The 27681-nt window shown below is 38.4% G+C and overlaps 1 protein-coding gene across 1 annotated transcript in view; it reads left to right on the top strand.

Moving 5' to 3' along the window:
• PGGT1B (protein geranylgeranyltransferase type I subunit beta) overlaps positions 1–27681 on the top strand; it is a 51890-nt gene that overhangs the window by 9882 nt on the left and 14327 nt on the right. The window contains exons 2-5 of the mRNA XM_065940919.1: positions 689–807; positions 15217–15284; positions 19212–19363; positions 20735–20867. Of these exons, the coding sequence (XP_065796991.1) occupies positions 689–807; positions 15217–15284; positions 19212–19363; positions 20735–20867 (472 nt within the window). The remainder of the gene's footprint in view (positions 1–688; positions 808–15216; positions 15285–19211; positions 19364–20734; positions 20868–27681) is intronic.

The following is a 27681-nucleotide window of genomic DNA, read 5'->3' as shown; positions in this document are numbered from 1 at the left end:
GGAGATCAGACCAGTCAATCCTAAAGGAAATCAGTCCTGAATATTCATTGGAGGGACTGATGCTGAAGCTGAAACTCCAATACTTTGGCCACCTGATGTGAAGAACTGACTCCTTGGCAAAGACCCTGATACTGGGAAAGATTGAAGGCAGGAGAAGGGGATGACAGAGGATTAGATGGTTGGATGCTATCACCAACGTGATGGACATGAGTTTGAGTAAGCTCTGGGAGCAATGAACAGGGAAGCCTGGCGTGCTGCTTTCCATGGGGTGGCAAAGAGTCAGACATGACTGAGCTACTGAACTGATAAATTGCTCTTGGTGAATCAGTGAAAATTGAGATTTGTATATATTTTCCATCCTTTTGACCTTATGTATACTGATTAGGTGCATGGAATTCTTTCTCAATTCTACTTTTAGCCTTTAGGTTGCTCATAACCTGGCTTCAGTGAATTCACGTGTACTTCAGATGAGTAGGATTCAGTTCTTAAGCCTTAAATGTCCCTATATTAGAAATTAAAACAAAGGTTTGATTGATATTATTAAATTATAAGAATAAATTGGGGTTTTTTGTTTTACAAGTTGGGGCTATTGTTTAAGTTATTGTAAAGTTAGAATGAGCTTATTATTTTTCTGAAACAGAAATAATTCATTGGTTTGATAAGATGGAATTTTGTTTTTTCTTTTTAGGTTGACTATTGCATTTTTTGCACTCTCTGGGCTGGATATGTTGGACTCCTTAGATGTGGTGAACAAGGATGATATAATAGAGTGGATTTACTCCCTGCAGGTCCTTCCCACAGAAGACAGTGAGTGAGTTTTTAGCATTTTATTTTTAGTGTGACTGTTTGTACCTAGCGTAACACATATGTTGGACTCGGAAATCTTCGTGTATTCACAAACCATTAGCATATTGGGTTGACTGAAAAGTTCGTTCGGGTTTTTCGTAACAACTTACAGAAAAACACGAACAAACTTTTCGGCCAACCCAGTATTTTATTCATCTGCGTTTTCCTGTAATGCGACACTCCCTTTCTGTTTGAGCAAGGAGCTGACCAAAGGTAGGCACCGTTCCTGGAGAAGACGGCTCTGAGGTTGCACGGGGACTCACAGTTGTGCACCGTGCTGGTGTGCACGTCCACCCTGACAGCTGCTGCTTGACGACTTGTAGTCCACGTTTATGTCTGATTAGTTTTGGAGCATTCGCTGTTTTCCATTCTCAGCCATTCTTTTTGTCTCTTCACTGAAAAACTCCTCGCCATCAAAAAGTTTCATTCCAGTCTCTCACCACTTTCCCCGCTGATGTTCCATTAGTGTTTCTTTAATAGTTTCTTAGAGCTCTTGGTTATACTTCAGTCATTTTTATGGTTCTTAAGACTTTATATATTTTGATCAATTAAATAAATTCTCAGAATTCATAAATTACTGATCAGCTAAATACACACATTTTATAAACTCTGTTGTTCACTCCATTAAGTTTAAAATATCGAATATTAATTTAACTTATAAATGTTAGAAATTCTAACATTGAGTTGAATTAGATCAAGCCCAAATAAACTCCCAGAAAGTCATGTACTTCTTATGTGTGATCACTGCTTGCCGTTCTTTTATGAGTCAGCATTTATAATTTAATAATGTGGTTCATTGGTTGGAGTAATCTCAGCCAGGTAAGCTTTGGGGAAATAATAAACCAAAGCTTTATTTAGAAAGAAAGAGCTTTGACCTATTAGCAGATGCCATTGGACATAGTTTGAGCTTTTTACTTTATTATACTTGAAGTTTGTAGTATTTGTTTATTATTTTAAAAAGTCTTTGCCTATTAATGAATTCTTGTTAGAAAGTGATTAGGCAGTTTTAGATCTTTCAGAATTCTAATATAAATATCTAATCATTTTTCACCAATGACATGAAGCAGCATATGTGATATACTGATGGGTAGTTATATATTCTAACATGTTGGTAAGTAGTGTTTATTGAATGTTCTGCTAAGAATACTCTGCTAAACTTGTACAGAGGGATTGTTGTAAATTGTGAGATATGGTTCTCATTCTCTAGGAGCTTGTGGCTGAGGTGAGGTCAAGTTCTAGTCACCTGCAAAATGGAAGTAATTTGTATTTTCCTTTTTAATCAGATTTTTTTTTCACTAGTCTGAGTGAAAGTCTATTAATATTAAACAGATATAAGGTAGTTTTGTTACAGGTTATGTGTAATTTTTGTTTGTTTACTAACAATGCATGTCCTAACTAAAATTGTTGTTTCCTAAATGTATTTCACATAGTACAGATAGGAAATTATACACTGTGGTATATAGCAAAGCTGTTCTATAAGAAGTTCCTGCTAAAGTGTATTACTTTCAGACATTACTTATGATACTCATTTCCTTGGAATAAAATAGCTATGGTCTCTCTGGAAATGTAGGAAACCCGTGCTATAGGTTACAGTTATCAGAACACTAGTCATTTTTTTCATTGTGCTTCCTACTTTCTTTTATATTTTTATCTGCCTTTAAGGACTGTTTGCTGGCTTCATGACTGAGCTAATTAATACCATATTCTTTTTGAAGGCTTCTTTCTTTTCTCATTATTTGATCTTTTGTTGCAAGAGCCTTGCCAACTGTCATCTGAAACTGTCACATTATCCCTAATAATTGTGTTAGCTGTGCACTCACCTGAATGACCAAAATGAGAGAGGTGGAAAGTAACAAATGTTGATGAGAATGTTGCACAACTGTAACTACTGTTTTATAGCTACTGTTTGGCAGTATTTCCTAAAACTGAACAAATACACATTCTGTGACAGCAATTCTACCTCCTAGTATGTATCCAGCCAGAAATGAAAAAATGTATTCTCCAAAAGATACGTACTAGAATGGTCATTCAGAGCGGTATTTTTCACAGGAGCCCAGAGTAGAAATATGCAAACTCCCCATCATTGGTGTTGTAGATGAGTGCTGCATTGGAATTCACACACTGGGACACCGTACAGTAATGGGAAAGGACAATTTAGACCTGCATACAAAAATTTGGATGAATGTCACAAACATATTTTGTGATAAATATATAGTATATTTTTCTATTAATGCAAAGTAAAAATGTCAGTAAAACCAATCTGAGCTTTGGGGAGTGCCAAGAAGGAAGCAGGACGTGCTTCTTGCGTGCTGGTCATGTACTTTTTCCTGAGCAGGGAGCTGCTTATACAGGTAAGTTTACTTTGAAGAAATTCATTAAGCTGTTTATTATACTTTGATGAGACTTAAAAATTTTTTTGAATTTGGGTGTATTTACCATCCCTTTTGAGATCCATCAGAGTTGTCTTTCCCATTGTACTTTCAAATCCATGTACTTCATAGATTGAAGCCCATTGCTAATTTTTTACTTTTTCAGTCATTGCTGCTTAACTGTTGCTTACAATATTTCTGCTTGTGTCTGAATTGTAGATTTCTGGAGGGCAATGAATGAACCTGTCTTGGATTTTTTTTTCTCTTTTCATGTGTAGTGAGTGCATCATTGCGTATCAGCAGTTGTTGGACTGTAAATGATTTACACCTTTTCCTATTGTTTTTCTTTTCTGTATTTTCACATTTAGCCTACACCATCCTCTGGCTCCTCAAATATTTTCACATTTATAGGGCATTTGCAAGCTGAATAGAGAATGCTTTCTATAACTCATAACTCTCTATTTGTCCTACTTTGTGATATCACAGAAAATCCTAGGGAACTTAAAAATCTTAAAAGTGTTAAACAGAACCCAGAGACCATAAAGGAAAAATTTGGCAGATTTGATTAAATAAATATTTTTAAATGTGACATATGGAAAAATAAAGTTGGATAAATAACAGATTTGGAGGAAATTGTGCCATTGTGTATACTAGACAAAATATTAATATCCAAACTGTAAGAAGTCGTTAAAAGATTGAGGAAAAGATGACACATTGCCATTTAGAAAATGACAAAATTTGTGAATAGATACTTCACAAAAGAAGTACATATAGTCATTAAATACATGAAAAGAGGATCAACTGATACTAGAAATTAGGGAGATGCAGTAGAAACAAGAATGTTAACATTATTTTTCCCTACACATCAATTTACCAAAAAGTTTTTAAAAATTGGTAAGAATGTGGGGAAAAGAGCACTTTAATACTCTTTTGGTGGAAGTAAAAATTGTTGTTACCTTTGGAAGGGCATTTTAGAAGTGTAACTTTTTGCCCTCACCTATCCTTGTGTGTGTTGTAGCTAGTGAAATAATGGTCCCCCAAAGGCATATGCTCCCAGAACTTCAGAGGGTGACTGCATTTGGAAGGAGGGTCTTGGCAAGCATAATTAGGGTAAGGATCTCAAGAAGAGTTACTGGTGTCCTTCAGAGAGAAAGGACAGGCCAGGTGAAGACAGACGCAGAACTCAGGGGTGGGTCCGCGTGGTGAAGAGCATCAGGAGTGCCCTCCAGAAGCCTAGAGGGGGTACAAACTGGGTTTTCCCTCAGAGCCTTCGGAAGAACCAGCCTGCTGACAACCTGATTTTGACCTCCTGGGCTCTCCAGCTATGAGAGAATACATTTCTGTTGTTAATACATTTCCGTTGTTTAAAGCCACCAGGTTAATGGTAACCAATACATGTGCACAGAAGTCTGTGTAGAAGGATGTGTTGGCATTGTTTATTACAGTAATCGTCAGAAACAGTAAGTATCCACCAAAAGTGAAGCAAGCAGTTAAATAAGCTGTAGGCCGGTAAAGACTACTACCCAGTAATAGGGTGATTGAGGTAGATCTGTACATGTTCTTACATGGTAACTGTTCATCACATATAGTTAAATGATAAATACCAATGTGTACAGCGGTGTTTTGTTTTAGTAGTCTGTTAACACCAGTGTGTAGGAAAAGCTCCAAAAGCATCACAGAGCGCCTCTGTGGAGGGGAGGTAGATGAGAACAGAGGAAGGCGGCAGCCGGGTAAGGTACCTTAGTTTTATCTATATTTCTGCATTGTTTGAGTGTTGACAATAAATGTTCTGTATTTTTTAAATTTAAGTTAAAAAATCTTTATCTCAGCGTCTCTTCAAAACACAACACAAATAAACAAAATCGAAGCTCACACGCTAGTAAAGTAATGCTGAAAGTTCTCCAAGCCAGGCTTCAGCAATACATGAACTGTGAACTTCCAGATGTTCAAGCTGGTTTTAGATAAGGCAGAGGAACCAGAGATCAAATTGCCAATATCCTCTGGATCATCCAAAAAGCAAGAGAGTTCCAGAAAAACGTATATTTCTGCTTTATTGACTACGCCAAAGCCTTCAACTGTGTGGATCACAATAAACTGTGGAAAATTGTGAAGGAGATGGGAATACCAGACCATCTGACCTGCCTCTTGAGAAACCTGTATGCAGGTCAGGAAGCAACAGTTAGAACTGGACATGGAACAATAGACTGGTTCCAAATAGGAAAAGGAGTACGTCAAGGCTGTATATTGTCACCCTGCTTATTTAACTTATATGCAGAGTAGATCATGAGAAACGCTGGGCTAGATGAAGCACAAGCTGGAATCAAGATTACCGGGAGAAATATCAATAACCTCAGATATGCAGATGACACCACCCTTATGGCAGAGAGTGAGGAGGAACTAAAGAGCCTCTTGATGAAAGTGAAAGAGGAGAGTGAAAAAGTTGGCTTAAAGCTCAACATTCAGAAAACTAAGATCATGGCATCTGGTCCCATCACCTCATGGGAAATAGATGGGGAGACAGTGGAAACAGTGCCAGACTTTATTTTTTTGGGCTCCAAAATCACTGCAGATGGTGACTGCAGCCATGAAATTAAAAGATGCCTACTCCTTGGAAGGAAAGTTATGACCAACCTAGATAGCATGTTAAAAAGCAGAGACATTACTTTGCCAACAAAGGTCCGTCTGCTCGAGGCTATGGTTTTTCCAGTGGTCATGTATGGATGTGAGAGTTGGACTGTGAAGAAAGCTGAGCGCCAAAAAATTGATGCTTTTGAACTATAGTGTTGGAGAAGACTCTTGAGAGTCTCTTGAACTGCAAGGAGATCGAACCAGTCTATCCTAAAGGAAATCAGTCCTGGGTGTTCATTGGAAGGACTGATGTTGAAGCTGAAACTCCAATACTTTGGCCACCTCATGCAAAGAGCTGACTCATTGGAAAAGACCCTGATCCTGGGAGGAATTGGGGACAGGAGGAGAAGGGGATGACAGAGGATGAGATGGCTGGATGGCATCACCGACTTGATGGGCATGAGTTTGAGTAAACTCTGGGAGCTGGTGATGGACAGGGAGGCCTGGCGTGCTGCGATTCATGGGGTCGCAAAGAGTCGGATACGACTGAGCGACTGAACTGAACTGAAGCCAATTTATATGATTATACACAAATATTGACATTTTGCCAATGGCAGGAACAATTGAGTGCATTATTTATTAGTAGTTTTCAAATACATCACATTTGTTCTTCCCTCAGTCTGCCTTTCCCAGAAGTGGGGCAGACATTGAGAGGAAGAGTGAGTGAGAGGCCTGCCTGAGGTCACGCACAGATGTCAGTGACAGAGCCGACTGGAATCCCGGGCTTCTGACTCCAGGTCCCATGCTGCTGTACTGGGAAAGTATATAGTCCCTTGTGGAAACTGTCCTATGTGGCAGTTAAATACATTGTAAATATTTAATCACAATTATCCTTGGCCTTCCATTTAATCCTAGGATTGTAAAGACCCCAGTGGCATCCTAGTAATAAGTGTGCGGTCAGACCATTGGAGGGTTGCGGCCCTTCTCATCAATATCAGGAAGCATTTAGGAAACACCAGGGATCAGCCCGGGGGCTTTGTTCCCCTCTCTGACCAGGAGCACAACCAGACAATTGTGGAGCTGGAACAAAACAAGGAATATTATAGTCCCCCAGTTTACAAGTTGATGTTAAGATCCAGAGAGAGCAATCATTTGTGCACAGTAACATAACTAGTTAATGTTAGAGCAAAGTTAGAACACAACTTTCTGTTCCTCACTTTGAGTTTCCCAACACTGATCCCATGCATCGAGTGCTCTTCTTATCATGTATGTTTTTCTGTGACATACGGATTTTTTTCATGAAAACTCTGAGGCTGTCTTATGTGTCTAAAGGAAAATTAATCTGGTATCTCTTCCTTAATAGAGCTCATAAAAATTAGAATTAAGTGTTTGGAAATGTAGATAAAGTGGTTTAATATTAAAAGCTAAAATGTTCAATGATTTCAATTTTTTAGTAGACTTTCAATGAGTTTGCTTCCTTTTTTTGTTTTAAACAACATGCTGGAAATGTAAGTATAGTTTCATGTGGCTAAACTGACCATTAAAAATTTTGGAAATTATAGAACACTTGTTTGGGAGGCATTATAGATCAAGAATTTTATGTAAAGATAGTGTCCCAGTCAGGGTTGCTTTCTGTCCCCAGCGGCCCTTAGTCACATGTCGGGTATGCTATGCCACAGTCTTTTCACAGCCCACCTGCAGTTACAAATTCTCAACTTACTGTTTTGTTGGATGAAATACTATTAAATTTCAAGTCTCTATGAAAGAAAATCCTCCACCTGCCTTCTGCTTAACTAGTCTAGGTCCTATTCTAAAACTAATCTGTGGAATTTAGGAAATAGATACAAAAAGCATTTTTTAAGCTATGTAGTATTTTATTTACCGTGTGTGGATCTTTCTTGACATCCTGAGATAGGAGTCATATAAGATATGGTCTCTTACTAGGAAACCTTGTGTTTCTTGAGACCTGTGAGAAATTATTTCTATAGCCATAAAATGTAAATGTCTACTTTTACTTTAAAAAAATCAATCACCACATTCACTTGAATTCTTTTTGCATAGTGCAATAACATAACTTTGAAAATGAAAATGAGAAAGTTAAGAACATAACCAAAACAAGTTTTGAATTATATTGAAGCAGCACAACCACCACTAGTAATGTGGTGATATTTTAGCTCAAGTTATCTTTTATTGGAAGCATTTAAATATAATATTTTATGTATTTTTATTTTGTCTCCAAAAAATTTTCTCTTTAAAGAGGGCAAATGCATTTTCTTATGAAAAGCAAAGTAACTCTGCTGACTAAAATAAATTTTTTTAAACTCTCATTAAAAAGTTTTACATTCTGTGAGTTTCTTTGCTTTTTAGAGAATATCTAAATGCGTTGTCTTTATGATGCTTGGCATATGGCTGGTGTTTGTATGAGTTTAGTAGTCAGATCCTAAGTTGTAAGTCAGATATGACCCAGTCATCAAGCAGAAGTCAGCTTTGTAACTTAATACTTATCTTTCATGTGCAAGCATGCAGATAAAGGGATTGTTTTTCTTCATGGTTAATAGCTAAACATGTTTTATTCTTTAATATATCTCTCTACATACTTGGCCTTCCTTGGTGACTGAGTGATAAAGAACCTCTCTGCCAATGCAGGAGACATGGGTTCGATCCCTGGCTCAGGAAGATTCCCTGAAGGAAGAAATGGCAACCCACTCCAAAATTTTCACCTGGAGAATCCCAAGGACAGAGGAGCCTGGTGGGCTACAATCCATGGGGTTGCAAAAGAGTTGGACATGACTTAATGACTAGACAACAACTACATCAGTTCAGCTCAGTTCAGCCGCTCAGTCATGTCTGACTCTGCTACCCCATGAATCTCAGCACGCCAGGCCTCCATGTCCATCACCAGCTCACTCAGACTCATGCCCATCAAGTCGGTGATGCCATCCAGCCATCTCATCCTCTGTCATCCCCTTCTCCTCCTGCCCCCAATCCCTCCCAGGATCAGGGTCTTTTCCAATGAGTCAGCTCTTCACATGAGGTGGCCAAAGTATTGGAGTTTCAGCTTCAACATCAGTCCCTCCAATGAGCACCTAGGACTGATTTCCTTTAGGATGGACTGGTTGGATCTCCTTGCAGTCCACGGAACTCTCAAGAGTCTTCTCCAACACCACAGTTCAAAAGCATCAATTCTTTTTCGGCACTCAACTTTCTTCACAGTCCAACATCCATACATGACCACTGGAAAAACCATAGCCTTGACCAGACGGACCTTTGTTGGCAAAGTAATGTCTCTGCTTTTTAATATGCTATCTAGGTTGGTCATAACTCTCCTTCCAAGGAGTAAGCGTCTTTTAATTTCATTGCTGCAGTCACCATCTGCAGTGATTTTGGAGCCCCCAAAAAATAAAGTCTGACACTTTCCACTGTCTCCCCATTTATTTCTCATGAAGTGATGGGACCAGATGCCATGATCTTAGTTGAGCTTTAAGCCAACTTTTTCACTCTCCTCTTTCACTTTCATCAAGAGGCTCTTTAGTTCCTCCTCACTTTCTGCCATAAGGGTGGTGTCATCTGCATATCTGAGGTTATTGATATTTCTCCCGGCAATCTTGATTCCAGCTTGTGCTTCCTCCAGCCCAGCATTTCTCGTGATGTACTCTGCATATAAGTTAAATAAGCAGGGTGACAATATACAGCCTTGACGTACTCCTTTTCCTATTTGGAACCAGTCTGCTGTTCCATGTCCAGTTCTAACTGTTGCTTCCTGACCTGCATACAGGTTTCTCAAGAGGCAGGTCAGATGGTCTGGTATTCCCATCTCTTTCAGAATTTTCCACAGTTTATTGTGATCCACACAGTCAAAGGCTTTGGCGTAGTCAATAAAGCAGAAATATACGTTTTTCTGGAACTCTTGCTTTTTGGATGATCCAGAGGATATTGGCAATTTGATCTCTGGTTCCTCTGCCTTTTCTAACTACATACTCACACATAAATACCCATATGTATATTATACCCATTCATATGTCCATTTTTGCTGCTGTTCCTTTTTCTTTCCGTTGACCCAGTTTCATTTTTTAAGTAATCTGGGTGTTTATGATACATAGCTGTCTAAGCTACTTCCATATAACAAGTTAAACTAGTTTGACTTTATGGATGTATTCACCAAATCAGTGGTTCTCAATTCTGACTGTGTTATCAGGCAGGGATTATTTTTCTTTCTTATATGTGTTAGTTCAGGCCCTACTCTGAGGGTTTTGATGTGGGCCGAGGTTAGGACCCAAAAGTGTCTACATTTTTCCTAACTAGACTTGATAATGTTCATCAGCCAGAGCACATTTTCTTTGCTAGTACTGAATAGGAGCACTGGAGGGCGCTATCTAAAATCCTCCAAAGAAGTTTAAACTTTATCCTGAATATGTATTCAGTTGTAAATTTGGAATAAATTTCATGTTTGTACTTGAATAGTTATCATAAATAGGTAAGCTTACTAGCATTATAAAAGAATTCACAATAGCAGACAGATCTGGACAGGAACCAGGAAGAATGGCCTGGTGAATTTTTTAAGATGATGATGTGTACTCCCTTTTGAAAATGGAAGAAAAGGTACTTTTTATTTTAAAGAAACTTTCCTTTCTCAAGCCCCTACTATATGTCAGCCTCGATATGAAACTTAGTGGGGGCTCCAGAAGGTGTCTTAAGGGAAGTTGAAACTCAGACCAGAAACAGGGAATCAGAGCTTTCTTTCATCAAAAGTAGGAATAGGGTTTGATTTTCTTAGAGAACTGTCCGCGGATCAGTAGCTTGAAAGGATAACTTTTAAAAAGGCAATCCAAAGGCTGATTGCAAAAATTTAAGTAATAATAGTAAAACATTTTAGGGTCCAGATAAAATACAGGACCTAGGAAAATACATCGTTTAACATCACCCCTCACCCAATTCAAGATGGATTAAAACAAGTGACACTAAAAGGATAAAGGCACTCGTGGCTTGGTAAGGAAGGGATAATTTGTTTTTAATTAAAAAAATACAATGTTACATCCAGTTTGGAGTATGGAAAGAGTATTAGGCAGAATTCTGAAGATGTCACCTCCTCTCCCCCCATAATTCCTGTTCCCTGGTTTTTCAGTCAAGCACTAATCTGGGTACTACAGATGCAGCAGATGAAGTTAAGGGTACTAAATAGCTGATCGTAAAATATGGAGGTTGTCCTATGGTTGTTATATACACAGTCACAGTATAGTCACATAAGCCCTTATTACAGAAGACAAAAGAGAAAGAGAAACGTGCAGGGAAGGAGGGCGAGAGAGAGATGCTGCGGAAGGGGAAACTAGGGCGAGTGTAAGCAGGAGGCTCTGGGCCCCATTGCTGTATCCTGAGACGGGCCAGACGGGCCCAGACGCAGGGAGTGGCAAGAGCGCCCTCTGGGCGGTGCGGGCGTGCCCTGGCTGACATCTGGCGAGGCAGTAGAGACCTTAGTCTTCCAGCTGCGGGGAACTTACTTCTGCCAGATTTGTTCCCCAGAGCCTCCAGTAAGGAATGTAGCCCTACCAACACGTAGCTATTTTAGCCTAGGGAGACCTGCCCTGGACTTCTGACCTTACAGAACTGTGGGACAATAAATGAGTGTTGTTTTAAGTTGCTAAGTTTGTGGTAATTTGTGATGACAACAATGACAAATAAAGACAACATTCAGCTTTATTCATATCCCACAAAATACTGTATTTATTCCCTTTGAAGCTTTGATGATAAGTACACTTCACCTAATTATAAACATAGTGCCCATATTTTTTTGTATCCTGCTTTTCTCTTAATCATATTTATTTCTCTGTTACTATGCAGTTTTCCCTAATCATTGCTTTTAATAGAGTAGATATGTTGCTTTTCTTTGAGTAGATACAATATGTTATATATTTAACCCATTGGACTTTTGCGTTGCTTCAAAAGTTTTACCATCAAAATACTATCCTGAGTGTTTCTGTGCATATGATCGTCTCCTATTTGAAGTTACTGGAGCAGATATTCATGTGCATCGTTACCAAGTCAAAGGGTACGAGCCTTTTTATGACTCACGATGTATTAGCAAGTCTTAAATGGCTTACCAATTTAAAAGTCTTTAGCAAAAGTAAGAGAACCATGTTCATCAAAATCATCACCATTAGATAGTATTCATTTTTAAGTTAATTTTTTTTGTTGTTGTTAATGAGGGAAGATTCTTGGTGCAGAGTTTTAAATTTAGGGAAGAAGTTTCCTAAATTACCTAGAGAATTAATGTATAAGCTGCTATTCTAAGTATTTCAGGAGATATAAAACTGAATAGTGTGAAAGGGAGAGTCGCCAGTCGTGTTTGACTCTCTGCAACCCCATGGACTGTATAGTCCATGGAATTCTCCAGGCCAGAATACTGGAGTGGGTAGTCTTTCCCTTCTCTGGGGGATTGAACCCAGGTCTCCTGCATTGCAAGCCATAAGGGAAGCCCAAGAATACTGAGGTAGGTAGCCTGTCCCTTCTCCAGCAGATCTTCCCGACCCAGGAATCAAACCAGGGTCTCCTGCATTGCAGGCGGATTTTTTACCAACAGATGTATCAGGGAAGCCCTGTTATAGTGTCTGGTACCTGAAAACCAATTATGATTAGTCATGTACCAGTCATAGGGATGTGAAGCTAGTTCCTCACCTCAGAACCAGTGTTTAAACTCACCTATTTTTAATTGAAGGAAAATTGCTTCACAGTATTGTGTTGTTTTCTGCCATATGTCAGCATGAATCAACCACAGGTGTGCGTGTGTCCCCACCCTCTGGAGCCTTCCTCCCACCTCACCGCCTTCCCCACCGGTGTCCAGAGCCCCAGTTTGAGTTCCCTGAGTCATGCAGCACATTCCCACTGGTTATCTGCTTTACACATGGAAGTGTGTGTGTTTCCACGTTCCTCCTCTATTCGTCCTGCCCTCTCCTCCTCCCCCAGTCCGTGTCCATAAGTCTCCTCTCCATGTCTGCATCTCCACTGTTGCCCGGTAAATAGGTTCATCAGTACCATCTTTCTAGACTCCATATATATACATGAATATACAATATTTGTTTTTCTCTTTCTGACTTACTTCACTCTGTATAATAGACTCCACATTCATCCACCTCATTAGAACTGACTCAAATGTGTTCCTTTTTATGGCTGAGTAATATTCCATTGTGTATATGTACCACAACGTCTTTATCCATTCATCTGATGATGGATATCTAGGTTGCTTCCATGTTCTAGCTATTGTAAATAGTTTGTCAACTTGATTTTTTTTTAATAGCAATGTATATACAGTCTGTTATTACATTCCTACCTTCTATTTCTGTCATGCTGATTTTCTAATAGTTCTTAAAACCACACTTATCTTTTTAATGTGGGTATGACCATTTTTTTGGTTTATACTTTTGAATTACTTTCCAACACTCTGGAGATAACTACTGACATATATGTAAGTTTAAGATGCACAGCATGATTATTTGATGTACATATACACCATGAAATTATTACCACAATAAGACTAGTTAGCAGCTCCATTCCCCTCAGAATTACCTTTTTGTGTGTGTGTTGATAAAGTTTAAGTTCTGGTACTGTAGGTCTTATTAACTTACAAGGATACAATATAGTATTGTTCAGTACAATCACCATGCTATACATACATTAGATCCCCAGAACCGATTCACCTTACAGTTCAGAGTTGGTACCCTTTGGCCAGCATCTTCCCCACTGCCAGCCCTGACAACTACTCTTTTCCTGTCTCTGAGTTCAGCTTGTTTGAATTACTACATGTACGTAAGAACATGCACTGTATGTCTTTCTCGTCTGGTTTATTTCACTTAGTGTGATGCCTTTTCATGCTGTTCATGGGGTTCTCAAGGCATTACTTTGCCAACAGGATCCGTCTAGTCAATGCTATGGTTTTTCCAGTGGTCATGTTTGGATGTGAGAGTTGGACTATAAAGAAAGCTGAGCGCTGAATGCTTTTGAACTGTGGTGTTGGAAAAGACTGTTGAGAGTCCCTTGGACTGCAAAGAGATCCAACCAGTACATCCTAAAGGAGATCAGTCCTGAATATTCATTGAAAGGACTGATGCTGAAGCTGAAACTCCAATACTTTGGCCACCTAACGGGAAGAGCTGACTCCTTTGAAAAGACCCTAATGCTGGGAAAGATGGAGGGCAGGAGGCGAAGGCGACAACAGAGGATGAGATGGTTGGATGGCATCACTGACTCAATGGGCATGAGTTTGAGTAAACTCTGGGAGTTGGTGATGGACAGGGAGGCCTGGCGTGCTGCGATTAATGGGGTCACAAAGAGTCGGACACGACTGAGGACTGAACTGAACTGAACTGTATGCCCTTTAGGCTCATCCATATTGTTGCAAGAAGCAAAATTTCCATCTTTTGATGGCTAAGTCATACTCCCTGTGTGTTTGTGTGTGATATATATATATGTATGTGTGTGTGTGTATATACACACATTTGTCTATAGATACCTCACATTTTTTCTATCCATTCCTTCATAGTTGGACACTTACGTTGTTTCCATGTCTGGGGTATTGTGAATAATGCAGTGAACACGGGAGTACAGATAATCTGTTTGGTATAATGATGTCATTTTTTAAAAAATATATATACCCAAAAGTGAAATTGCTGGATCACATCGTGGTTCTCGTCTTAATTTTTTGAGTGGCTACAACAGTTTACATTCCCATCAGTAGTGCACAAGAATTCCTTTCATGGGTGTAGCTATTTTATTTCTTAGGTTCCCAGTTATATTCCATTGATATCTTGAAAAATGAAAAATATTAGATAGGAAAAATATCTATGTGATTAAACATGCTCTGAATAAGCAGATACCAAGTTCTTACTTCAGTGTTCTTTTGTACAAAGTATTGTATTTAAAATGAAGGACTATCTAATACTAAAATGTAAAGTACATTTATTTTCTGCAATTGTAGAACAGTTTATACCTAAACCTTTCTCCCCTGTAAAGAAGCTGTGAGTTAAAGTTAAAAGACACTGGATGGGACTATTTGTGTTGCTAACCAGCTATTACTTTGAACATGTCACTTATTATCAGTGCTTCTGCTTTCGGTTCTATAGCATGAGAGGTTGAATATGTTGATCACATGAAAAATCATCATTTAGAAAAGGTAGGAAAACATTTTGGACTCAGTGACGTAGGCTGAAATTAAAAGTATCTGGTAGGAAGTCATATTTTGGTTTGGACTGGTTTGGAAATTAAATGAAGAAATCCGCATAAAGCTCCTAGAGCAGACATTCAGCATTAGTTAGCATGAAAATGGAGATAGTGACAAAGCTTTGGTACTAAAATACGCTTTTTCTGAGAGATTGTATAATTGAACTGCATTAGAATCTGTGTGAAAATAAGGTACACTTTAAAAGTACATGTTTTTATTTTCCAGGATCAAATCTAAATCGCTGTGGTTTCCGAGGCTCTTCTTACCTGGGTATTCCATTCAATCCATCAAAGGTTAGTCCTGTTTGGATTAGGAGGAAAGAGGAGGGGGAGTGTAGAGATTTTAGTAAGAAAGAAAACTAAGAAAGAACCAGGTTTCCAAGTTTTAGTGTGGCTAAATAAATGTGTTTATGAACTGTAACTTTTTAAGGGAAAGCTGTACCCACCCTACTTCCTGAAATAATGCACAGTATATAAGCCCACAGGAATTCCTATTGTTACAAAAATTATGTTTTTGTTGCTATTGCACCTGTGTGTGTGTACAAATTATTGGTGATTCCCTGGAGAAAATGGAAATAAAGTACTTGAGTACATTTTTTCTCTAAGAAACCTTCCATGGGTTACAGTAGGACTTTATATTTGGTTCACATTTCTTAGGAGTGAAAGAAAACATTCTTGCTAAGGCACTGATTCGAGGCCCAAGTAGTGATGAATTATGATGACCTTCATGACAGAGGCAGGTTGTCTCCAAGGTTTCAGGCAGGACTTTGGTACTAGTACATGCAGGTGCAGAAAATCTGAGTCCTGACAAGCTTTTTTCCTTCTTCAAAGAGGTAGACCCCAAACAAGCTTTTTTAGGTATTTCTTCTGTGTACAAAGTATTTTTCTACAATAGAAAGCAGAGAAAAGCTTCATCATTTTGTGGAAGAAGACCTCACAAAATAGAAACTTTTTCCTAGATGGGATCAGCCTGCTTATATAATGGCTACAAGCCAATATCTGGCTACACTGAGTGCATCAAGATTTGTATCTGGTTCCAAACTGAAGGTAAATGGCATGCTACCAGTTTTTCCATACTCTGCTTCAAAATTTTGGAATAAATAGCAGTGGTTTTGGAGGAGGTGACATGATTTGACAGAGGCATCACTTCAGCTTTCTTCCTTTGCCTGAAGCTGTAGACAAGCATGCCTATGTGAAAGTCATATGACTTCGCTAAAGTATCTCCAGTCACATATGCCCATTGCTTTTATTAGATAATCTAGAAAAAAAATCAGTAAAAATTGTTTTTTCTATATGATGCATAAAATACTTTACAACTTAAGACAGTGCTAAATAGAGATAGCTCTGCATTTAGTCATAATGGACAGGATATCTATAAGTCGTGACCCTGATAATAATGACTGTTACACCACACTATACCCTATACAGATGTATACCTACACTTGTTGCAGTAAAACAGTTCTTTGATAACATTACTTTAAGGAAGCAGCTTCCTTTTCCCCCTCACTCCTCTCCTAAAGCATATTTGAATTAACAAGAATAAAGTTTAAGAAGAAACTTTTTTTGCCTTTGGTTCACAGAGTCTCCTAAAACCCATTTATAGCCCTAATTCATTGGTACCTAGGCATTTTCTGGGGAAGCTGGGTCCCACTCCATTCTGTGTTGCGTTAATCTGAATGTTGAATGATAGAAGGAGCTAGAGGCTCTGGTGGACTCATACGGGCCCACAAGGAGTTGTCTGTTAGGGTGGTGGCTGAGAATCCAGGAGAGGGGTGAAACCAAGGGAACCTGAGGAAGCAATAAGATTTTCTAATATAGTATATAAATAAAATAATACCATCAGTTTTTCTTCTAAAACCACCTGTAGGCCATTGACTTATCTGAAAAATGCTCAGGGCCACTAGTGGCCATAGAACACTTTTTGAGAAACACTGATGGATCCTCTCAACCCCCTTTTCTCACTGCTTTTCTTCCAGCAAATCCCGTATTCTCTTTGAAACTATGTACTATCCTTAACACATACTACATAGCCAGGATTTTTCCTTCTCTGCTTTACTTTTACTTTTCCGCCTACCTAAAACCCCCTCTTCATCTGTACCTAACCAAGCTTCTCTTATCCTGCAGAAAAAATATCTTATATCCATGTATTGTTGTATTTCCATCATGACACTTACTGCATCCTATTTTGTACTGTACTTATTCAAATAGACCACTCTTCTGCCTTCAAGATTAAGGTACACGTTTGATTTATGTTTGGATTCGCCACAGTGCTTTTAACGTAGCAGATATTTAAAGTAAGCTCCAGTACTTTGGCCAACTGATGCGAGGAGCCGGTTTATTGGAAAAGACCCTGATGCTGGGAAAGATTAAGGGCAAGAGGAGAAGGGGGCGACAGGATGAGATGGCATCACTGACTCGTGGGCATGAGTTTGAGCAAACTCCAGGAGATGGTGAAGGACAGGGAGGCCTGGCATCTTGGAGTTCGTGGGGTTTCAGAGAGTCAGACATGACTTGGCAGCTGAACAACAGCAACCAAAAAAGAATTCTAAGAAGTCAGTTATAAATGTGCAATAGAATATCCAGGCATATTAGAGCTTAAGTTCTAAGGAGGAACTCAGAATGGAAGAATTACCACAATGAAGATTTGCTTGTCATATTTGTGAGACCATATAAAAAGTTGTGTATGTAAGACTGGATAGGTGGGGTAAGTTCAGATTTAGAGGATATTTGAACACCTTGCAGACTTATTCTGTAAAGAATTATAGAAGGTCAGTGAGCAGATAAGTGCTCTGATTAAGTCACTGGCGGCTCTAAGACCCTTGGGTCATGACTCCACAGAAGTGGTGGCCCTTTTGATATTCACCTTGCACTTGCATCATCGCCAGTAAGATAACTAGCATCTGTATAGACAGTAGCTTTATTTAATCTTCACATTAACTCTGTGCAGTGGATACTAATATCTCCATTTTTCAGAATGAGGCAAACCAGTGAGTAAGAGAGCCAGGATTTGATGCCTTTCAGTAGTGTAGAGGTTAGCATTCATTGTAGAAAGCAATGGAATCTATTTTAACCAAAATCTTTGTATAAGATTCATTTTAACTTTGTAGTGTTTTGAGGAGTTACTCAGGTATTTGATGCAGTTATTGATGAGCCTAACTAAAATTGAAGGAAAGCCTATGAGAAGGATGAATTTAAAAGGTACTCTTGGTCTGTCAAAATCAAAACTTTCTTAACAGAGAGATAAACTAGTACAATGTGAAATTTTACATTTTTAAGAGAAATTAGCTTTTTAAAGTAACTAGTTAATAGGACTGGCTATATGAAAATAATTATAAAACTTTAAGTGCTTTGTGTATTGTGCAGTCTTGTTACTTGGCTTTACATTTTTACTTTTAACAAGTTTTTAAGTTAATTTTATCTATGTCTGTGCCAACTGGAGTCTACAGGACTTCCTACAAGGAGTCACGTATTTTATAAACCTTAAGAGATTTTTGATAACTTTGTTGTTTTGTTGGAACTGTCACATCAGTGAGACTAGTTCAGTGCGTGTGTTGGTGACATGAGTCTCCTAGTTCGACTCCCCAACTCTGCTGGGTGATTACTAGTCTAACAGGCTTCACAAAACACTCTTTACAGTCAGTATTCATTTGGAATCTAAACTTTAAAAGTTAGATTATTTTATCCTAGAGAATTTTTTAATGCTAGTATCTTAAGCCTTTGCATATTTTTGTTATTTGCTCTTCTAAGTGTTAGTGTTATTAGAAAGTCAAATAATGCAACTATATGAGAATAGGAAAAGATTTTTCAACTATATTGTTTTGTATTATTTTTAAATGGTAATTACTACTGTGGTATACTTCATTTGAATTTGTATGGCATAAAATAATTATTTCTACATGCTTTAACTTTATAAGGCGTAAGTTATGATTGATCTGGTTGATCAAATAGAAAGTTTAAATAATTTGGTTTACTTGAATATCAAATCTACTTCCATAAAGCTTGAGGATAAATTTTTAAAATTACGTGCCTGGATAGTAAGCAGTAATACTTATGTTGAGACATACATGAAACTGAGTTTTATTTTTCTCTACCAGATGTCTATATAAGTCAATAAAAACAACATTTGATTTTACTGTTTACCGAAACTTCTTGTCAAATTGTATAATGGAATAAGATTTCATTTCAGTTTTCTAATTAACATTATATTAATTTTGAATCTAGAATCCCGGAACTGCTCATCCTTATGATAGTGGCCACATAGCAATGACCTACACTGGCCTTTCATGCCTAGTTATTCTTGGAGACGACCTAAGCCGGGTAAATAAAGAAGCTTGCTTAGCAGGCTTGAGAGCCCTTCAGCTAGAAGATGGAAGGTACAGGTCATTTTTTGTTACTTGTCTGTCTGTCTCTTCGGTGTTTTTTTTGTTTTTTTTTTTTCAAAGAAAAATCTTTTGAAACTAAAAATGAATGTAGTATTACAGTAGACCTATAGAATTTGTCATAAATTCTTATTCCAACCACCTAAAAGTTCACTGTATAATATGGTTTAAATGCCTAATCAATGAAATATTTCTTATGTGAATGAAAATAAAAGTAATCAGAATAATAGGACTCCATTATTATTTCATTTTTTTTTAAGGAGACAATAAGTGATCCATAAATAAGTGGTTTAATAGTTTCAGGATTAGGATCTACTTTAATTTACCTTCTGGGTTAAAAATTAACATTTTGAAGCAGACATACATTTAGTCTCAATATTTTAAAAGTTTATTTAGTCTAAACTTTTATGCCTGAAGGTAGTTATAGGGGGAAAAAGGGATGAATGTTGAATATTATATTCTAGTGTAGATAGGTTTTATATTTTTAAAGGTTAGAAAAAGAAGTTAGTGAGTTCATTAATATTTGATGATTTGAGTCATGGGTCTAACAAAAAAATTTTAAGGTGAAACATTTTTTTAAATCTTGGAAGTAATAAAGCAGTAGTGATTCTGTCTAAAGAGAAAACTTGGCAAACAAATCCTGCCATGTTATATCTATGTTCTGTCTACTATTGTCTCTATTTTCCTGTCATTATTTTAAAAACACTGCTCTTGATGAGGGGGAAATTAATGGAAACATGTAAGATAAATTGACGTTAATTGGAAATACTATAAAACTAAATACTTAACTCAGTAAGTACATGTCACTAATTTCTCAGTATTTCACTATAGTCTTGGTTACTGCCATCTTTCCCTTGTTTATAATAAAAGAATAGACATGAAACACTACTATATACTTCTCTAAAACTAATTATAGGTAAAAATTAAAACAATATGATCAGTTATCATACCGGTTATCTATATATATACATTGAGAAGAAATTGTACATAGGCAAAGCCAACAGTTCCCAGTTTTCTCCTGCTCCTATTTCTGTCCTGAATTCTCAGACCCCTGTGCCACAGCTTTCCGTGGCTGAGAGCTGATGAACTTACTCTGGAGTGGTGGCTTCTGGAGAGGAGTAGCTGCGATCTCGGGTTAAGCTCCCCAGACGGCAGAACTTCGGAGCAGAGTGATGATTTAGGGGTAGTTTTATAGCATTCAAGCTAATAGTCCTATTCTTCACTGAATAATATAAGTAGTATATGATTTTTAAATCTGATTATTAATGATAGGTTTTTCTGTAAGTGAAAACATGAAGTGGCTATTTCTAAATAGCCCCCCGTACAAATAAATTACAGTACAGTAAATCATGTTCTTACTTTCAGTTTTTGTGCAGTACCTGAAGGCAGTGAAAATGACATGCGATTTGTATACTGTGCTTCCTGTATCTGCTATATGCTCAACAACTGGTCTGGCATGGATATGAAAAAGGCTATCAGCTATATTAGAAGAAGTATGGTGAGTTATGTAGATAGTGACTCTGTCCTTTAGTTATTGTTGCTGATATAGGAGAGCTGGGAGGAGAAGGGGATGACAGAGGATGAAACGGTTGGATGGCATCACTGACTCGATGGACATGAGTTTGAGTAAGCTCTGGGAGTTAGTGATGGGACAGGGAAGCCCGGCGTGCTGCAGTCCATGGGGTCGCAAAGAGTCGGACATGACTGATGAGAGCTGGGGCATGCCTCATCTCTTCTATTCGTAGCAGTAATTTGGAAATAGGGTAATAAGATTGCTGTCTAGGTACATCATATATCAGAATAGCCATGTAAAAATAATCAAGGACAGATTGACTCTTTAGCCATTAAATTTTAAATATAATCTGATTGTATCCAAAGAAACAGTGTCTTTAGTGGAAAGAAATTGGTCAGCCTTGGAAGCAAAAAATAGTAAAATCTCAAAGTAAATGTTGGTAGCCTATCCTAGTAGGGGTCCTTGAGAATTCACAGCCAAACTTAAAGGAGAATGGTGGTGCCCTTGGTGAGATTTTTTTCTTTGGAGAAGGCAATGGCAACCCACTCCAGTACTCTTGCCTGGAGAATCCCATGGATGGAGGACTGTAGGCTACAGTCCATGGGGTCGCAAAGAGTCGGAAACAACTGAGCGACTTCACTTCACTTCACATGGTGAGTTTATTCCTATATATCGGGTGTGAGATGTGGGTTCCGTAAGCCATTTCAAGTAGCAAGATTGGGCTGACAATAGATTTTTGCATCACTTTTGGTTTCTAAATAGTTTTATGTGTGGGTTTTTTTTTTAAATCTAAGGTTTAAGGAGAGTATCAAGTAGAAATGTTATTCTTTCACACAATATAGTCTTTTTTTTTTTTTTTATCAACAATAGTAAGGAAACCTTAGTCTCAGCTGGAAATATCATTTACTCTACTTTTTAGTCTTTCGTATAAAATCAGAGTAATAGAAGTGCTGCTTCCCAGGTTTATGTTACTTACTAAATATCAAATTTTTATTTTATAGATTAAAATATTTTAGGCTGTTAATTCAGCTTTTACTAGTCCATATTTCAGAGCATAAATGTAAGTTCTTAGAGGAATAGAGTTATTTTTAATTAAATATGTAAATCAGAATTTACAGAATATACAATAGCACAAATTTTTAAAAGCCTCAGGAGGCAGAAAGAGCAAACCTTTAAAGAAGTTTTAAGACAAAAGGAGTTTGATGTTATAGACAAAGATGAGTGATTGTTTTGCCAAAAGTTTTACTTTTGTTTTCAATTCAAAGGATTCGTTAGCCAAAGAAACCGTTGTTACACACATAAACAATTTCAATTTTTTATAGAAGAAAGATAATTTGAAAAGAAATATAAACAATAGAGAGAAGTAACAGTGCATACATCACCAAATTGGGCTGAGCTACATCCAGACTTGAGCAGCACTAGGAAGTCCCTTGTTAACCGCAGTCTGGAGGCCCAACTGAGAAAGGGTCCAGGGGAGGTGCATCCACCCACCAGTGAGACTTCAGATCGCAGTTTCGGAGGCTCCTGCTTATAATCCTAGGCCACAAGCTGATATCAGGATCAGTTTGTATCAGTTTGTGTGCAAAAATGCTGGTATGGTTTTAATCTTTCTACAATATAGAAAGATTTGTTTCACCTTATGAGTTATAGAATTCCATTAAACCCTCTGGGGAGGGGGCGGGGGTTGCCAGACCATCAGGGGCTCAAGAATTTCAAGACGAACTCCCTTTCTAATCTGAAGTGCTGCCTGACTTGCTGTGCTTGCCAGCAGGCATGGAATCCAGGCAGTGTCCACGCAGGTCAGAGCAAGTTGGAGGGCTGCTCCCCTGCTTCTGAAGCCTGAGCAAGACTTTCCCCTTTTTCCCTAACAGTGATAGGCATTGTGGCATGATTATTGTAGAAGTAATACCACGTTCTTCTTAGTGCATTGTATTTGGAGGTACAACTTGTTGATATGCCTTATTGGTGATGTTAACTTTGATCACTTGGTTAAGGTGGTGTATGCCAGATGTTTCTCTGTAAAGTTAGCGTTTTTTCCGTTTGTGATCATATTTAGTATCTCATGGTGAGATACTTGGAGCCTATGTAAATTTCCTGTCCCTCATCAAACTTTTATCCTCTAGTGTTAGTGTGCATTGATTTTCCAGCTCTGCCATTCATTCTGTAATTATCAGTTAAAATTCTGCTGCTACAAAACGCTTTCCTTTCACCTTTATCTATTTATTTATTTAATTTCAACAGGAACTCTAGATTCTTGTTTGATTCAGTGGGTTATTATCTGTAACTATCACTCATTTGAAAAGACCCTGATGCTGGGAAAGACTGAGGGCAGGAGGAGAAGGAGACGACAGGATGAGATGGTTGGATGGCATCACCGACTCAATGGACGTGGGTTTGGATGAACTCTGGGAGTTGGTGATGAACAGAGAGGCCTGGCATGCTGCAGTCCATGGGGTCGCAAAGAGTCAGACACGACTGAGCGACTGAACTGAACTGATCGTTTATTTTGATACTGTCCCAGATTCAGCAAGCAAAAACCCCTTTATGCAGGCTCTTATGCCCTTTTGACGTGTCCCGTTCATTTTTGAGCACATCATTGCTCTCTGGCACAAAATATTCCGGGTTCGTAGTTTAATTTCCCAGCCTAAGTTCTAAAATGGTTCATTTCTTCAAGAAGTTCTGGTTCTTCTTTTTGAAGGGTGGTGTTTAGAAACCAGGATTTGGGCACAAAATGTGCTCATTGGTACTAGGATGTCATTGCTTCTAGCCCCTGTCTCAGAGGTAGGAAATGTATATATGTATACACAGAAAGCCCCCTTACACACATCCACACGTTTATATCTATTTATCAAAAACCATGAATTCATGCTAATGAAACGATGAAAGTTGCTTAGTCATGTCTGACTCTTTCTGACCTCATGGCCTTTAGCCTGCAAGGCTCCTCTGTCCATTGCCTGGAATTCTCCAGGCAAGAATACAGGAGTGGGTATTCTCCACTGGAAGATCTCCAGGAGATCTTCCCCACCCAGGACTTGAACCCAGGTCCCCTGCATTGCAGGCAGATTCTTTACCGTCTGAGCCACCAGGGAAGCCCGAGTTCATACTAATACCTCATTTTAATCCAACACCATTTGTTCAGTCGCTAAGACCCTTTGTGACCCCCATGGACTGTCATGCCAAGTTCCTCTGTCCTCCGGTATCACCCAGAGTTTGCTTAGATTCATATCCATTGAGCCAGTGGTGCTATCTAATCATCTCATTCTCTGCTGCCCTCTTCTTTTGCCTTCAGTCTTTCCCAGCATCAGAATCTTTTCCAGTGAGTCCGCTTTTCTCATCAGGTGGCCAAAGTAATGGAGCTTCAGCTTCAACATGAGTCTTTCCAACAAATATTCAGTGTTGATTTCCTTTAGGATTGACTGGTTTGGTCTCCTTGCATCCTAAGAGACTCTCAAGAGTCTTCTCCAGCACCACAGTTCAAAACCATCAATTACTTGGCATTCAGCCTTGTTTATATGACTGAGCAACTTTCATCGTTTCATTAGCACGAATTCATGGTTTTTGATAAACTCTCACATCTTACATGACTCCTAGAAAAAGCATAGCGTTGATTATACAGACCTTTGTAGGCAAAGTGAGGTGTCTCTGCTTTTTGACCTACTTATCTAGGTTTGTCATTAGCTTTTCTTCCAAGGAGCAAGCTTTTTTTAATTTTGTGGCTGCAGTAATCATCCTCAGTGATTTTTGTGGGCCCAAGAAAAGAAAATCTGTCACAGCTTTCACTTCGCCCAGATGCCCAGATCTTTGTTTTTTAACTCCATTCAGTTCATTTCAATCTCCCTCTTTTAGTCTGTGACTCCCTTCTTGGGCAGTGACAAGCCTGACTCCTGTTATCCAGAATACATTGGTTCTTTTTGCTTAGAGCCCACGGGTGTATTGCCAGAATATTATATTTAAAAAACACTTGGGATTTTTTTTTATTCCCTCCACAACCACCTTACCCCCAACCTTTAGTATGTTTATGTCATTTATTTGAAATAGAGTTGTTTGTTTGGATTCTACTTTAGCATCACCTCCCCCCCCAACTTTGTTGATTTTATTTCCTTAATATGTGATATATTAGCTTGCTTCTGAAAGTCAGAATTTAGGTTCAAAACTGTAACTCACAGGGGCTTCCCCTCTCTCCTGTCTCCTTCCTCTGCCTGACTCCCGTGTTTGCCGCCATGTACCCATTCACTATGTAGGTGAGTGTTCTCATTAGTTTCTGGTTCGTCGTCCTCGCTCACTCAAAAGAGTACTTTTTTGCATTTTGCTTTTTTTTACTTAACAGTATAGCTTGAAAACCACCCTGTATCAGGTCAAAAAATTTTTCTTCATTCTTCGTTGGTTTTTTTTTTTTTTTTCAGTTCTGTAGCACTCCATTATGTGCACATCATAGTTTTTTCCAACTATTCTATTCATAGGGTATATATTTTCCTAAGGCGAACAATGTTGAAACTAATCCTTTCTGCATGTATGCTTATGTATTGTTGGGAATATATTTTCAAAATAAATTCCTAGAAGAGGAATTGCTTGATCAAAAAGTAAATGCATACATAAATTTTCATTTTCACTCCTAAAATATGAACCAGTTTATATTCCCACCAGCGTGTGAGAGTGCCTCTGTCTACACAGGCTCACCAGTAGAATGTTGTTGCAGTGTTTTTATTTTTACCGATCTGGTGGGTGAAAAATGGTACCTTGGTGTGTTTCCAAATTTGCATTTATTTTATTAAGATTGAGATTGACTGTGTAGGGCTCTACAAAACAAGCCTCGGGCCAGGTTTAGCCTGCAGGCTCCAGACTACTGACCGCTACTTGTAGTCCATTGTTTTTCCTCTTTCTTTAGGTTCTGCAATTTTGTGTAGTTTTCTTTCTTTGCGCATCTTTCATTTCAACCACTTTCTCTTCAGCTCCTTTTACTTACTTCTTTATCTCATTTTTATTCTCTTGGTTGTTTTCAGCCTTTCTTACACATCCCTTAATGTCTTTTCCTGAAATCGTTTAATTTTCTTTATTTCTTCCTACTGTTTATCCTTTTAATTTTTTAACTTTAAATCTCTTTTCATTTCCCAAGTGCTTATTTGAGGGTATACAGTTGAGTTTGGGTACTTCACCCTAGTTTTCTTTTGCTTTTCGCCATACTTTGGAGGTGAAGGCAGATTTTCCTATACAGAGATGTTTTCATTGTGATCACCATGTTTTCATCTCAGAGATTCAGAGTTCCTTTGTGTGGATTTGTCTTTTTCTGTTTAGTGATTAGTGGATTTTTTTTCTTACAAGAATTCCTAGTTTAGTAAGAGTGCCGTCTTTTCAGTGCAGAGAAACAGTATGATTTTTTAAATTTAGAGTGTGTTTTTGTTTGTGTAGTGGTTGGGGAAGAATAGTGAGTTCTATGATTTTCTGCTAGGAGAGAGTTCTTTTTTGTTTCCTGGGTTTTTAAAGTTTGCTCCTTGGAGTTTTCCTTTGTTACCTGATCTTCAAAGCACCCTTCTTTCTTCCTTTCTCTTCTTCTTCTGTCTTCACCAGAGTTCTGCCCTTTGGACGCCGCCACCTTGACCTGCATACCCTCCTCAGCCCCTTTCCCGGGGTTAGTGCTCAGTGTGACCAGAACTCTGTGTATAGTACAGGCATCCTCGCTTTGACTGGTCACATCAGACTGTCACAATGCTTGTGCTGACTGAAACGATGCAAAGTGATCTTAATTATCAGTGGGAAAAATGACACTTGTTCTGTGACCTTTATAAATTTTTTGCCAAAACATTTGAAACTATTAATGTTACTGTCAGTTATAAATGTATAGAGAAATTTTAATGGTAAACCAATATTTGTTAGTACACTGTAATTTAAAATGTTAGCAATATTGAAAAAGTGTAGAAAATTCATAAGGAGTAGTTTGAACAGCATTCTTTGTCTTCTCATTATATAACTTACAGTACGGAGCAGGCATCTTTTCTGGCTTGGTAAATGATTATACTCCTTTCTAAGTTAGTACCAACTTCCAGCATTTCGTCCTTTGCATTGTCATTGTTGTGAAATACCTGAGAATTCCTTTTATGTGAAGTTTTTGCCAACATCACTTCTCTAGAACATGTTCCTTTTCATGGTAGCCACTTTCTTCATTCATGTAGAAATTTTGCCTTCCCTTAATTTTTCTGCCTTCATATCTAGTGTCAAACAACCAGCACTGTCATGATAACTATGTCTTCTATTACTCTGTTTGATCTCAATTTCACTTTCAGTGCTACTGTTTTTCGTTTCTTCACTGCACTTTTACCTTTGGTGGCCAGTCTCTTCTTTGGTTACGACGTTTTGCAAGCATCATGTGGGTTGTTCATTCTAATGTAGAGAAACAGCACGACCATGCGCGGCTGTGCTGAGCGCCGCGCAGTGACCGACCAGAGACTGCATACAGGGTGACGTGCGCGTCCATGGCTCGTGACGCACTCTGCCAGTCAGTCATCGTGGACGGGGGCGGGCAGCAGGCTTGTGCTGCATGCAGCTGCTCATAGTTACTGTACTGTTACTGCTGAAATCTGAGGCATGCTGTGCTACTGGAGCTTGTGTGTAATTGGGAGAGTGCCAAACAAGGATTTCCTATAACTTCACACTTACGGAGGCCTTTCCTTTCGAGCCAGTAATTTTAGGTGAGCTCAGACAGCCCCGCTCCTCTCTCTTCCTCATGATTTTTCATGAAGTGCCCTTGCTCTCTTCAAAAGTGTATCAGGAGTATGAGGTTTGTTGTTTCTTTTTCTGTACACAG

The sequence above is a fragment of the Muntiacus reevesi genome, chromosome 7, assembly GCF_963930625.1.
Source record: "Muntiacus reevesi chromosome 7, mMunRee1.1, whole genome shotgun sequence".
Lineage (NCBI taxonomy): Eukaryota > Metazoa > Chordata > Mammalia > Artiodactyla > Cervidae > Muntiacus > Muntiacus reevesi.
This window is presented reverse-complemented; position numbering and strand designations above follow the sequence as displayed.